The sequence below is a fragment of the Carassius gibelio genome, chromosome B11 (genome assembly GCF_023724105.1).
Source record: "Carassius gibelio isolate Cgi1373 ecotype wild population from Czech Republic chromosome B11, carGib1.2-hapl.c, whole genome shotgun sequence".
Taxonomy (NCBI): Eukaryota; Metazoa; Chordata; class Actinopteri; order Cypriniformes; family Cyprinidae; genus Carassius; species Carassius gibelio.
This window is the reverse complement of record NC_068406.1, coordinates 3,140,487-3,155,483: the sequence shown is the minus strand read 5'-3', so window position 1 is coordinate 3,155,483 and position 14,997 is coordinate 3,140,487. Positions and strand designations below refer to the sequence as shown.

At 37.1% G+C, this 14,997-nt stretch overlaps 2 protein-coding genes across 6 annotated transcripts in view; both read right to left on the bottom strand.

The window, feature by feature from the left end:
* Positions 1-12,703, bottom strand: part of LOC127967974 (serine/threonine-protein phosphatase 6 regulatory ankyrin repeat subunit C) — a 62,392-nt gene extending 49,689 nt beyond the window's left edge. For both annotated transcript variants that reach the window (XR_008155863.1, XM_052568744.1), the window contains exons 1-17: positions 11,770-12,703; positions 10,903-10,986; positions 10,627-10,705; positions 9,382-9,452; positions 9,105-9,305; positions 8,899-8,986; positions 8,264-8,406; positions 7,826-8,038; positions 7,671-7,749; positions 7,267-7,381; positions 6,831-6,913; positions 6,625-6,688; positions 6,450-6,518; positions 5,685-5,825; positions 3,442-3,489; positions 3,240-3,351; positions 1,785-1,856 (exon numbers count right to left, since the gene is read on the bottom strand). Coding sequence is in view for 1 of the 2 variants with exons in the window: in XM_052568744.1 (XP_052424704.1) it covers positions 1,785-1,856; positions 3,240-3,351; positions 3,442-3,489; positions 5,685-5,825; positions 6,450-6,518; positions 6,625-6,688; positions 6,831-6,913; positions 7,267-7,381; positions 7,671-7,749; positions 7,826-8,038; positions 8,264-8,406; positions 8,899-8,986; positions 9,105-9,305; positions 9,382-9,452; positions 10,627-10,705; positions 10,903-10,986; positions 11,770-11,796 (1,689 nt within the window). In the remaining variant the exon portion in view is untranslated. The remainder of the gene's footprint in view (positions 1-1,784; positions 1,857-3,239; positions 3,352-3,441; positions 3,490-5,684; positions 5,826-6,449; positions 6,519-6,624; positions 6,689-6,830; positions 6,914-7,266; positions 7,382-7,670; positions 7,750-7,825; positions 8,039-8,263; positions 8,407-8,898; positions 8,987-9,104; positions 9,306-9,381; positions 9,453-10,626; positions 10,706-10,902; positions 10,987-11,769) is intronic.
* Positions 12,704-12,868: 165 nt separating this feature from the next.
* Positions 12,869-14,739, bottom strand: cnpy2 (canopy FGF signaling regulator 2). Of its 4 annotated transcripts, none has more exons than XM_052568748.1 (6): positions 14,665-14,739; positions 14,267-14,372; positions 13,933-14,048; positions 13,649-13,846; positions 13,372-13,468; positions 12,869-13,122 (listed from the first exon to the last, which is right to left on the bottom strand). In XM_052568748.1, exons 1-6 carry the CDS (start codon positions 14,722-14,724, stop codon positions 13,079-13,081), a joined length of 621 nt encoding a protein of 206 aa, XP_052424708.1. In that variant the 5' UTR covers positions 14,725-14,739; the 3' UTR covers positions 12,869-13,078. The 4 variants fall into 4 exon arrangements, with proteins under 4 accessions (XP_052424708.1, XP_052424710.1, XP_052424709.1 ...); XM_052568750.1 differs by having other exon boundaries at positions 14,580-14,718; XM_052568749.1 differs by having other exon boundaries at positions 14,584-14,709.
* Positions 14,740-14,997: the final 258 nt, after the last annotated feature.

Genomic DNA, 14,997 nt, shown 5'->3' with positions numbered 1-14,997 from the left:
AAATCTAAGTATTTGTTTGTATTTAAAAGATTTAAAAGTGAAAGTAAAAGTCCGGGAATTGAACCTGTAGGGGCGCTATTTCTCTCAGACAATGGAAGTCTGAAGCACATATACTCAAACAGAGGGACAGAGTGAGATGAGATGTCTGACAGTTTTTTTTAATTTTCTGTTATCCATACAGTGTTGTAAAGTCGTGAAACTATGCATATTTCCTCAGAATGACTTTTTCATCTGTATGAAAAAATTCTTTGACGTGTTTGGAAGCTGCAATTTAAAAATACAATAATGACTCCCTTTGTAAGGTCATTTAAAAAAATCACCACGGCAAAACCATTCAAGCTATCCAAAATCCATTCACAATTTAAGTTCCTATTAGAAATACTGATGTGTGTTCAGAGTTTTGTGAAATTCTAAGTATGTTATTTGCCTCAAAATCACCTGAGAAGTATTCCAGTTTGACATGTTGCCACGGCAACAATTTTTTAGATATCAATATCCCCCTTGCAGATTTATATCAGCTGTGTTTTAACATTATTCTGATGAAGTTTGAAGCAAATCGAGTAATAATAAGATGCTGAATTCAAATCATTTTGAAAATGACACACTTCCTGCTGCCAGTTGGTGGCGCTATAACTTTGACTCCTAATAGTCACATATATGCGATCGACATCATACAACGAATAATCTGATGAAGTTTGATTAAAATCAGGAAATGTATGTGGATGGTATTAGACACTTCCTGTTTCTAATTTCTCGCCATAATTTCAACGACTCGCCACGAGCAAACCGTTCGAGATATCAAAAATCCCCTGGCAATTTTTCATCCCCAGTGTCTTGAGATCATGTTGACCGAGTTTGGCGGCAATCGAGAAAAAAACCTATGACAAGTATTTCAAATTCCAGAGCATGCGCTTTTTACATAACTCTAAATAGCTGACTTCCTGTTGGGTGGAGCCTATGACATGCAATACGAAAGTTGTTCGGCACGATGAGATCTATATGTGTACTGAGTTTCATATGAATATGTGCAAGTATGTGTGAGCTATACATCAACATTTCTGACTGTGTTCCAGGGGGCGCCGTAGAGCCCCTGTGCCACGCCCGGGTCCCAGCCTCTGCAGGCTCCTAAAGGCCACAGATTCCAAAGTGTGCGCAAATTTTCAAGAGTTTTTGAGTATGTTAAGGACCCCAAAAGCCCCCACAACTTTGACGAAAAATTTGAATACTAAACCCTAAATAGCCAACTTCCTGTTGGGCGGAGCCTATGATATGCAATACAAAAGTTGTTTGGATTGATGAGATTTATATGTGTACCGAGTTTCATACGTCTACGAGCAAGAATGTATGATATATGGCCCTCCATATTCCAGGGGGCGCTGTAGAGCCCCTGTGCCACGCCCGTGTATCAGTCTCTGCCCGGCCCTAATGGCCGCAGGTTCCAATCTGTGTGCCAATTTTCAAGACTTTTTAAGCACGTTAAGGGCCCCAAAAGCCCCCGAGACGTTGGAAAAAAATAATAATAATAATAATAATAATAATAATAATAATAATAATAAAAAATAATCCTAAGGAAAACAATAGGCCTCTCGCCCTTTGGGCTTGAGCCCTAATAAAAAATAATCCTAAGGAAAACAATAGGCCTCTCGCCCTTTGGGCTTGAGCCCTAATAATAATAAACGGAGCAATTCCAAGAGGGTCCTCACACCATCGGTGCTCGGGCCCTAATGACAACTGCATCAGAGAAAAAGAGAGAAATGAGATATGACTGGAGATGGTGTACTCACCGCTAAGTGAAAAGGACTCACAGGAACACAGCTTTCCACATCTTCCACACATTTGAAAGACATTTCTATGAGCTAATAAGAAATGTTTATTGTGAGTTCACTCAAAGTGTAATACAGAACGAGGTAAAAGTAGCTTAGTTGTGTGCCAGCCAGTGCATTAGATAACAATATACCAAAGAAAGTGGCATCAGCAAACAAATGAATTTCCAAATAGATTTTCTCAGACATAAAATTGGTAAACCAAGCAAAGATACTCAGTTTCTTCTCAAGAGTAACCACAGTTATAGTTTCCCTTCACATTAATTATAGTCATGTTCCATGTTTCATTAAAGGGGTCCTATTATGCTCTTTTACAAATGCTTGATTTACTAGGTTGTTCGATAAAAAAAACACATTATTTTTCACATATTTTACATTATTACAATACGTCTCTTCCCAGTCTAGTCATGCACTCTGATTTTTACTAAGCTGTGTGATAGTCAATTTACTGCTATGTGCAAAATTATTTAACACTGCAAAAAACAAGTCTTAACCTATTTAAAAAAAAAAAAAAAACATGCACCTGTTTATCATAAGATCTGCTTTAACCCTATAATATTCTGCATTTCTGTATGGTTTCCAGATGATTTCCAAAGATTTCCCGAATCGTTATGGAAATGATCAGGCTTTATCCGTGTCCTTTAATGTGCACATATCAGTGCAGTACACTTCCATTTGCGTTTTTATGGGATTGCAATCTCATGCTAATCTATTTCCATCATATCAAACTATTTTGGTTTCACTTTATTTTGATGGTCCCTTTTGCTCATCCTGTTGACTATATGTAATGCTGCACCTACATGTCCACTAACTCTCATTGGAGTGTTAAGTAGAGCATTAGTAGACTGGTAGGGTTAGAATAAGTTGACATGTACTTGCAAAGTTACTGATAGTCGGTGGAATGTCTGTTGGGAGACCATCACAATAAAGTGTCAGCAGATATTAGACAGGCAGTCTAATACTATAATGAGCGTTAGTTGGCACATAGGTGCAGTAATACTTACAGTCAACAGAATGTTCAAAGGGGATCATTAAAATAAAGTCCGACCACTACTTTTGTGAAATGATTTACTTAAAATTTGTGCTTGTGCTTATATTTATTTAAAATAAAAGCCACTTTCATTTAAAGTCGGCATGGAATGGAAAATAAGGTTTTTTTCTAAATGCATTTTGCTGATCTCTCCTGTAAACTCCATGCTTGATTTACTAGGTCTATCCATGCATAGATTTTTTTTCTTTCTTTTTTTATCAAATAAACTTTCAAATGTCAGTGCCCATGTATGCTTTTTCCACTAGACAGAACTGGCAGGTGTGAAAACATCAAACTACATATCAAACTAAGAGCCACACAAAATTCTACTCACATGTCCCATAATTCACATAATATATGGTATACCATGAAAAGAGTTTTCTCACCAATTTTAGGTTGTGTCTGTCACCACAGGCAGCTGCGTAGTGGACCGGACCGAAGCCTTTACTGTCACGCAGTGTTGGGTCAGCTCCACTCTGCAAAAGAAACTCCAAACACCTGTAAGAACATGTCACACATAAGGGGTCATGTACTATAAAGCTTATTAACAGTTAGTCATTTTATTTTCAAATCCCAAAAGATGTTTACCACTGAGCTTCTTCATCTGTCTCACTGTCAGGACAGTTCTGTTCAACTCTGTTGGAGTAAAAATATACACAAAGTTAAGTCATATTTGAAATGAGTTGAATAAATAAATAAATAACATTTTAGTCTGTTCCTCACAAAAATCTTTTCCTATGGCTTCTGAAGAATTGAAATACACTGAATTCATTGTATGGGCTATTTATGCATTGTATTCATTATAATTGCACAGAATATGCTGTCCAGTGCTTTCATTTAGAGTTTTCCTTCCATAGATGAAACACATAGGTCTATAAATAATGACAGTATTTAAATTTTTGATTAAACATGGAAAATGTCAAAACACCCAAATAAATGAACCTAATGATCCTACCCACTACACTTCCGCTTCAGTCCTGTGTTTATTGAACAAAAGAGCAGAACAACAGTCTGGAAGTGAGTCGAGGACCAAAATTAAAGGTTTAGTTCATCCAAAAATGAAAATTATGTCATTAATAACTCACCCTTATGCTGTTCCAAACATGTAAGGCCTCCTTTTATCTTCTGAACATAGTTTAAGATATTTTAGATTTAGTCCGAGAGCTCTCAGTCCCTCCATTGAAGCTGTGTGTACGGTATACTGTCCATGTCCAGAAAGGTAAGAAAAACATCATCAAAGTAGTCCATGTGACATCAGAAGGTCAGTTGGAATTTTTTGAAGCATCGAAAATACCTTTTGGTACAAAAATGGCAAAAACAATGACTTTATTCAGCATTGTCTTCTCTTCTGGTCTGTTGTGAGAGAGAGTTCAAATCAAAGCAGTCTGGATATCCGGTTCGCGAACGAATCATTCAGTTCACCAAATCGAACTGAATCATTTTTAACGATTCGCATCTCTAATATGCATTAATCCACAAATGACTTAAGCTGTTAACTTTTTTAATGTGGCTGACACTCGCTCTGAGTTCAAACAAACCAATATCCCGGAGTAATTCATGTACTCAAACAGTACATTGACTGAACTGCTGTGAAGAGAGAACTGAAGATGAACACCGAGCCGAGCCAGATAACAAACAATAGACTGAGTGCAATATTTTGTAATAGTTCACGAGTGAAGAACCGTTTCTGTCAGACGCGTCTGATTCGAGAACCGAGGATCTGATGATACTGCGCATGTGTGATTCAGCGTGAAGCAGACCGACACACAGAGCGTCTGAACTGATTCTTTTGGTGATTGATTCTGAACTGATTCTGTGCTAATGTTATGAGCGCGGGGAAACCGAAGGCTTGAATCAAGGGCAATCATCGCAAATGATGCCATTACGTCGAGCGCAAAAGAACCGGTGAACCGTTTTCTTCAACCGGTTTATTGAATCGAACTGTCCGAAAGAACTACTGGTGATCCGAACACCGATGCAACCGGTTCTTCACTCGTGAACGAGTCAGTCTATTGTTTGTTATCTGGCTCGGCTCGGTGTTCATCTTCAGTTCTCTCTTCACAGCAGTTCAGTCAGTGTACTGTTTGAGTACATGAATTACTCCGGGATATTGGTTTGTTTGAACTCAGAGCGAGTGTCAGCCACATTAAAAAAGTGAACAGCTTAAGTCATTTGTGGATTAATGCGTATTAGAGATGCGAACCGTTTAAACCGATTCAGTTCGATTTGGTGAACTGAATGATTCGTTAGCGAACCGGAAATCCAGCTGCTTTGATTTGAACTCTCTCTCACACAGACACGGAAGAGAAGACAATGCTGAATAAAGTCGTCGTTTTTGTTATTTTTGTACCAAAATGTATTTTCGATGCTTCAAAAAATTCCAACGGACCCTCTGATGTCACATGGACTACTTTGATGATGTTTTTCTTACCTTTCTGGACATGGACAGTAGACCGTACACACAGCTTCAATGGAGGGACTGAGAGCTCTCGGACTAAATCTAAAATATCTTAAACTGTGTTCCGAAGATAAAAGGAGGCCTTACATGTTTGGAACAGCATAAGGGTGAGTTATTAATGACATAATTTTCATTTTTGGATGAACTAACCCTTTAAGGGTCAATATGACTAAGAGAGCTACCAGAGAGAAATCACAGAGAGAGTGAACATCTGGGCACACACACATGAAAATTAGATCGCAGGTGGACAGAGAATGGCATAACAAAATTCAGAGGAACAGTATAGGGCTGACATTACAAAATGTGGAAAAATGCAGGGGTCTGAATCCTTGCCAAATCAGCTGTTCGTAGGGCAGTGTTATAAGTGTTATACCTGTGTGAGGTTTGGGCAGCAGCTGCGTAGTGCAGTGGACTGCATCCATTCACATCCAGTTTATTAACATCAGCTCCAGCTTTCACCAGAGCCACTGTACACAGATACGAGCCGTTCACTGATGTGTAGTGCAGAGGAGACCTGTGAACAATTCAATAATAGATATAACACTCTTTCTAGGTCACTAAGCTTTATGTAACTTTACGACACTGTCCATTTTAAAAATAAATCTGATTTCCCTGTTTGTATTAGTGCTTTCAAACGATTATTCGTGATTAATCGCATCCAAATTAAATGTTATTGTTTACATTATGTGTGTGTAATGTGTATATTTATTTCATATATATAAATATATATAAAAACACACATGCTATAATATATTCATATAAGTTATATTCTATGTAAATGTATTTAATATATAAATACATTTTCTTGAATATAAGTATATTCTGTATGTGTATTTATGTATACATAGATATATGTAGTGCATTCACATAAATTATGTAAACCATTTTGTTTTGTTTTTTTGGATGTGCTTAATTTCAGCACTAGTTTGTATTACAGCATATTAGATACATTAAAATGCTCTTAGAAAAATCCTTTAAACATAATGAGATAATACAGATCATAGGTGTTCTGTCCATGCCAGCTTGAGTGCATTTAGCCATTACAAAATATAATCTGAAGCATTTTCACTATTGGTTTTTATGAATCTGTGTGAAAATTTATAACTATATACATTTTATTGATTAATAAAGACTTTACCTTCCAAAATTGTCCTTTTTATTCAAAGCAGCACCACTTTTTAACAGCAATTTAAGACACTCAACATTTCTGTCAGTGAACAAATTGAAAAACAAAGGATGAATAACAAAACTGTAATTAAAAAAAAATATAGCTTAGAAACTACAAGCACATAAGTGGCAGACATTTAGCATACCCTCCTGAAGCAGCTGCATGCAAACATGTCCTTCCCAGGCCGTCCACGGTGTTTATATCAAACCCTGCCAAGAGTAGATGTCTGTTAGACAAACATACAGTCTTAGACGGGTGACATATATCTGGTTTAATGTCAAAGCAATGGGATAGTGCTCATGTATTATTTTGGATATATGCATCAGCCGTATATATGTATATGATTTTTACCTGAGGAAAGTAACTTTTGACAACAGTCTGAAAATCCATAAAACACTGCCAAGTGCAATGGAGTCATGCCATTAATGCCTCGCCTATGAGATGGACAGTTATTGTAAAAGCATATTACCATTTAAATAAGAATTGCATTTTTAAACATATTCTCAAGATAAACTGTAGATATGTCATGACTGAAACCATCACATTCGTGCTGTAGCCAATAATTACTTTCAACACATTCATAAGCTCATTCTAAAAATATAGCAACATAATATTTAGGAAGGCTTAGATTTAAGATAATTGAACATTTTAAATACTGGATAAGCACGACTAAACTGTGTGAATCCACATACATGCAAACTACAATTAATGGAAGTGGACACAGACTCAAAAGAGTCGGTTCTGCTGAGGTAGGTCTCTGTATTTGAATGGTTTTGTTAAGACACACCTGGCCACATCCGCACCGTTATTCAAGAGTGTAGTGATCAGCAACTCCTGACCATGTTTAGCAGCAGAGTGAAGAGGAGTATGACCAAATTTATCAACACACTCCACCTCTGCACCTGCAAGAGAAAAGAATAAGAGAGTCAGGTGAGTTCCTAACATATGTTACGTTCACAACTGTGATGGTACTGTAGTGTGTCATGGTGTCATTTATGACAGTGTAAGAATGTTTAGTTAATGTGCGTTAACAATATGAAGTAATCATTTACAATTACAAGCCTTTACACAGCACTGCTAAGCAAAGTAAAGTCATTTCTAACCCTACAGAGCTTTTCACAGTAGCTCAACAGGAAAATACTGCTGTAAAATCTGCTCCTACTAGTATTTGTGCTGTGAGCGTGACTTTACCATTTTGAAGGAGTATCTGGGAACGGGTGAAGTGTCCGTGAATGGCAGCCACATGCAAAGGACTCTTCCCGGCTTTATTCTGAAGTCAAAGCAAGAAAGGTCAGAGAGAAACACTGCGACAATCGCCGGCTCATTTGGAGTTCACGTCTACTGACCGGAATGTGAAGATTTGCCCCGTTGTTGACCAGCAGCTCCAGACACAAGGCTCCTTCAGCGGAGGCAGCAGACAGGTGCAGCGGTGTACAGCCACGCACGTTTGATCGGTTAACACTGGCACCACAGTTAACCAGCTCACTAGCTACAGCCCTCTGCCCAGCGTAACAAACCATGTGGAGAGCACTGTTACCAGAGCCATCTGCTTCATCAACCTAACAGACAAAACTAACATCACAATGGATTCTGTCTCATTTCACCTCATTCTGTCAAATTCAGATGTATTCAAATTATTTTATGAGATGACACCCATATCTGCTACTTGCCTAAAAAGACAGGCTTGTGATGCTCAGCTATGGTACCCATGTGACAAGACAATGAAAACATGACACATAAACAAGCAGGAAACAGAGATCTGGCACTAATATACGAGCCCTCACCTCTGCTCCATGTTTCAGCAGGTACTTGACCACTTCAGTGTGTCCCCCAAGAGCAGCCGCATGTAGAGGGGTAAACCCCTGCTTGTCCCTACAGGACACATCAGCGCTGCACGCTACTAAGAGCTTGACCACCTCCAGATGCCCTGAACAACAGACACAAGCACATTACACACTAGTGAAATGAAATATATTCCGATCAGACGTCTATATGTGACTCTGTCCACAAAACCTGTCATAAGTGTCTTTATTTTTTATTACTGAGATTTATACATTTTACATAAATAAGCTTTCCGTTGATGTGTGGTTTGTTAAGATAAGACTATATATGGCTGAGATTCCAGAGAAAATCTAAATACTGAGACAATTGCCTTTAAAATTGTCCAATTGAAGTACTTAGCAATGCATGCTACTAAACGAACATTAGGTTCTGACATATTTATAGTAGGAAATTTACAAAATATCTTAATTTATAAATAATATGATTTTTGGCATAAAATAAAAATCTTTGGGTCCCATTTTGACCCATGCAATGCATTGTATATAACTGTGCTACTCATGACTGGTTTTGTGCTCCAGGGTCAAATATAATAAATATATTAACTGAGGCAGAAATTCAGAGTCAGAGGAGCAGATACCTAGATAAGAAGCCAAATGGATAGGCTGTCTGTCCTTTATGTCTCGGGCACTCACGTTGGCCCCTTTATTTAGGAGCAGGGTCACTGTCTGAGAACATTATTATTAATTAGTCTTCAAGACTTTTTTTTCTTCTTTCTTAACATGCACACCTGAAGGAATAGTGTTTGGGATAAATCCTGCTATTCAGTATCAGCTCTTGCCAAACCTCTGCGTGTCCACTGTGGACTGCGTGATGTAAAGCGCTTCTCCCGAAGCGATCAGCTGCATCCAGGCCGCTCACGTAAGGAAGCAGCATCTGGACACACTTCATGGCTCTGTTGGCTGCAGCTACATGCAGCGGCGTCTGACAGAACCGGTCCTGTGCATTCACTACAGCTCCCTTTCTCAGAAGCAGCCCAACAGACTCCTGCATTTAAAGCAATACAAAAGGAGAGACAAAAACACAATAAACAGCAAAATGATATTTTAAAATCCTCTCTTACTTCATTCTGAGAGGCAGCTGCTCGATGCAGAGGAGTCAGCCAGTCCTGGTCTTTAGCATTGACATCAGCACCTGAGACCACAACATCACAGGCAATCAAAGACTAAACACAGTGTTAAAGGCTAAATATTCAAACACTTCACTATAGCCACCAATTCTTGCTATTAACTAGTTGCTTATTAGCATGTCTTTTATTAACATATTGGCTGTTTATTAGTACTTCTAAAGCACATATTCTGCATGAGGATGTTCTACATCCCTAAACCTACACAATACTGAAACTTAACAACTAAATTAGGAGTTTATTGATGCAAATATCATTAATAGTTAAGTTAATGGTGAGAACTGGACATTTAACATAAAGTGTGACCCAAAATATTTACATTTACAATTACTTTTTTTTTTTATGAAGAAGTCTCTTATACTCGCCAGGGCTGTATTTGTTTGATCAAATGCAGTAAAAAGAGTTTTGTGAAATACTATTACAGTTTGAAAGAGACGTTTTCTACTGACGCGATGGCAAAGCTGAATTTTTAGCGTCTTCAGTGTCATATGATCCTTCAGAAATTATATGTTAAAGTTATAATTATGTTAAATAATTATTTGAGAATTTGTTATTATAAATGTTGAAACAAGTTGTGCTGATTCATATTTTTGTGTAAAACAGCGCAAACTGCGATTCAAAAATCTGTGGTTATTACAATAAAAAAATAATAATAAAAAAATACCCTTATTCTGCAAGGACATTAAATTAATCAGAAAATAAATGCAATAAAATTGCAAAAACAGTTTATTATTATTCATTTTAAATTCCTTATTATTAAAAACCATTATAAATAACTGAGCACAAATAACAACCGATAATCAGTGAACAACAAATCAGCATGTAAGAATGATTTCTGAACGATTGTGTAACGGCTGCGGAAAAATTCAGCTTTATGGCAATACATAAAAATAAAACTACAATTTAAAAAAATCATTCTGATTATTTCGATTATCAATTTTTTTTTTCATTATTTTAAGTTGTACTACTAATGCACAATAAATCCTTTTTTTTGGTATTTGTGGTGAAACTTGTCAAAACATTGACTGGTATTGTAACTTCTGCAATAGAGCACAATTAAATGAATATCTTTTTATACATGTACAAGGACACACAGTCATGTAAAACAATCAGTGTGGTTTGCTGTCAATGTCTGTAACTGTTAGTCCATATTCAAACCTGATCAGAAAATCCTGATCTCACCTGAACTGATGAGGAGCTCCATGATATAAACACCTCCAACATAAGCTGCAGCATGCAACGCAGTGCGCCACTCGTGGTCCTGCAACAACAAATGACTGTATCTCACGTTAAAAGGTCAAATCTGTGTATTCACTCTACATTTTTAATCAAAAGTATTTCATAATTTTAGTAATCAGGTATAGGGATTTATGGTTTCTTACAAAGAAATAAAAGGATTAAAGGAATTTTGAAAAACCAAAACATTTCTGCAAATAAGAAAAATGCTTCTTTGCGTACCAGTTCATTGACATCTTCATGTTGCTCCAACAAAAAGTCCACCATTTCAGCATTCTGGCTAAAAACTGCCTGGACCAGGAGTGACTAAAAGAGAGAAAGACAGACTGATTCAGGATCAGGATCAGAGTAGCCACACTTTAGCAGGGCTGGGATTCTGCTTCAAAAACATAGCTCTGGATTTGAGTATTTCAAATATAATGGAAGTCACAATTGGAACTTTTTATGGTCCCCACAAAACTTGTATCTTTTATTCTATGCTGCTCAAGCCAAAGGGAATCATCAACTGTTCTGTTAGCCATATTCATTAAAATATCTGCTTTTGTCTTCGCCAGAAGAAAGGAATTCAGGAACAACTTGATGGTGAGTAAATGATGGCAATTTTTTTTTTAATTTAGGTGAAATATCCCTTGAAGCCTTTGGTCAGTTTAATTTCAGTTTGTTTCTATTCATTTAAAAGTTCTGAATCAAAAACAAATGTTTTGCTAACTATAAAAAATAAAATAAAATAAAATAAAAGCTTTTGCAATTTCAGAGGCAAAGCTAGTATTACTTTTTAGTACAATGTTAAGTAAAAAAAATGTTGCATGTATACACATATATTGTACCTATATATCGTCCACTAAAGTCAGCTAATGACCGACATGTGGTTGTTCACTGACAGCTCAACGGATTACTATTACGAGACAGGTTCAACCAGAGCCGGGATCTGGGTATAACTAGTTTTACAGTGAGTTTTCCTCTGACTGTGTTTAAGGGAAGTTTATTTAAAAAACTGAAACATAGACTACTATGAAGAACAGGTTATACTAAGACTGCCCTTCCATGCTGCTGACAAAACTAAAGCGAAAAGTAGTTCTTGACTCTTACCTGCTCGTTTATCTTTAATATTCCCATCTCCACGGATTAGTCAGGTCGGAGTTTATTCATTAGGATATGATCGTGAAGAAATGATTCTATGCTTTAGGCCGTTAATAGTGAACGGATTCACCAGAAGAGCGACTGCGCTGTAACATGAAGCCGCTGCTTTACAGCGCCATCTACAGTCAACACAGAGCATCATCATTTCTCATCCCAAACTTGAACATAAGTGAAAGACTCTGCACATTCACCTAAAAAACAGAGCCAAAAATAAATAACTTCCAAATTTCAAACAATCTATCAAAAATTCACATGTAAAGATTTAATGAGTATTTTGATGCCGATGTATAAATGACAACAAGAGACATTGTAAAAGTTGTTCCCATTTTTTTTTTTCATTTTTAATGAAAGTAGCAATTACAGTTTAGTAACTCATTTTGCATTGTACATCTTGATGCTTGAAGTTTCGTCCCTAAACGTTTAGCAAAACTGAGCTCAATTTGTAGGTTTACACTATACATAACGCTTAAAACCTAGGACTCCCAAAATGTAGAAAAATATGAAATATGCTGATTTTTACCCATCGACAGTTAAGCAATTTGTATATTGGGATTTAAAAAATAAAAAATTGTCCTTAGCACACAGATTCACACATGACCACTCAGTGTCTAAAAGAAAGGGCTCTCTTATTATTAAAGTATATTAAAATAAAACAACTATACAACATAATCCTCAATGGATACAGAAACACAAACAAATGTTGATAAATCTAGAAGCGATAACCAATGCAATAATGTGCGGGAAGAAAACAAGAAAAAATACATAAAAGTGGGTTAACTAATGTTCATAACCTAACTGGTTAAAACTTAAGGACTAGTAATCTGATCAGATTCATGACCTGAAAAAAAAAAAAAAAAAAAAACATCCAGACACAACATCACCACTAGAACCAGGAACTCCAAAGGCGCTCTATCTGTGATCATAATAAATATGCTGCAAGTTATCTTCTAAGCTAAAAACTAAGTGCATCCAAAGACATTTTAGTATAAAAGTATGCCATTGGAGAGACTCATACAGATCTCGTTTTTTTTAGCTGTAGAAAGTCAGCTTTTATTAATGACAATGAACAGTTTGATGGTAACGTCGTTAGTTGAACAGTGAACCCATAGGGTCAAGTACATTTGTAATGCTTTGCCTAACATCTCTTAAGTAGATCTCTGTATGTTCAGCGTCCTCATGTCAGAGAATCAGTCTGAAGTTGAACCGGTGAACGCATTGTTTTCCAGCGGTAAAGCGGTCATGATGTGCTCGGCTCATGTTATAACTCATCATGAGGTATCTTCAAGGCATGGTCACAGAGATCTGTGGAAGGAATGCAAATAAACTATTACATATGCAAGTGTAGTAAGAAAAAGTATTGCTGATACAGTATCACATGCTTTCAATATTGTACATTTGCGATCTATGCTTGAAAAGGTGTTGTCAAAATGTTTTTAATGGGTAAATGCATGCATAGCTTGCGATTATGGTGAAATAAAAGAGACATATCGTGTGGAGTTCATGGATATATTTGATTGCAATTTTTCATTTCAAACTGGTTTACAGCATTACCTGTCCTCTTACTGCAGAGCTTGTCTTTAACGTTGTCCGTCTCATGAGCAAAGAATTCAATAAGTTCATCCTCATGCTGCTCAACGATTGTTTCACACTGTGAAAGATCACACGAAGACTATTTCTAAAAGCAATCAGAAAATTCTGACGTCTGATAGTGTACAGCTATTGCATCAAATCAGCAGCGAATTGCATCATAAATGCAAATACAAGTTAAGGTTTGTCGTATAAATAAACATGTGAAGAAATGGAAAAAAATATATTTATATTTTCTCACAGCAAACTTTAAACTAGAGCTGACTCTGGAGTCAAAGGCCACATCAGAAAGGTCCATGGCAGTGCCATCACGGGATGCATGTCTCACGTATGTCTTCCGGTTGGTGGCAGGGTCAACCCGTTCACCGTAATCATTCATCTTCTCACAAACCTCTTCCATCATTTCCAGCAGATGACTCTCAGAGCGGGAAAAGGGGACCTAAGCACATTAAAACTTGGTTGTCAAAAAGTTGATGTCAAAAAAAAAACACAAAATTAAGTTATTATGAAAATCAAATGTGTCACCTCTCTTACTGACTGACTGCCATCAGGATTAATCCTAAATGATCCGGTCTGAATCATTTTCTTGGGATCGGTTTGTGATATGGCCCACTCCATTTCATCCACTAATGCTCTGCATGCTAGAGGAAAAAAAAAAACGTGCATGATGCAATTCAGAAGAACTCTTTAATCACAAAGCACAAACATTTATTAAACCAGTTTGAAGATGCATTTATGAAGGTGTGTAACATAATTGATGTTTCTTAGACCTGTAGGACAAATACCCCACTATTCCTGTCCATGTATACAAATATATTTGCACAGTACATTATAAAAGGTTTGAAAAAAGCTGAAATACCTCCACATTTTATGTCTTGACCCTGTCTGGCTGCTTGGACTAACAGGAGGTGCAAAGACGTCAATGCACAGATGATAACAATGTAAAAATGTTTATCCATCGCCACCTACAAAAACAAATAAAAGGTGATGTAAGTTACGTTTATTGCATACATTTGTAATGTATTGCATCCTTCGATAACTGCACTAAGACACAGAATGGCCGGACTTATCTTTCACGAAATACAATCAAGCAATACAATCATGCAATTTGTTAATGTATTCATTAATCAAACTGAACCGCATGCATATTTTGAGGTAGTGTGTGAACTTACAAACCGTTCGCTTTAAATGCACCGCACACACGCGCTCTTGAACTGATGACGTGCACACTGGGGTAATTGTAGTTTAGGAGCTGACCTGAGATCTGCCGCGAGCCTGGTTCTTCTTCATGAGTTGTGTTGGCTGTCTTTGGTGCATTACCGCCACCAGCCGATCTGGAGTGACACGTGCGCCCGATACATGTCAACACTCCCGTTTTCCCGGGAGTCTCCCGTATTTCACATCCGTCTCCCGTACCCCTCCCGTTTGGTTACTTCTCCCGCGAAACTCCCGTAATTTGCGTTTCTCAAAACTCGTTACATGAATAATCACATTCACATACATATATTACCCTAAGGTTGTGCAGTTGCCAAATCGTGTATGAAAACGCATCCTACTCACACAATCGATAGTGCACAAATTTCAACCCAT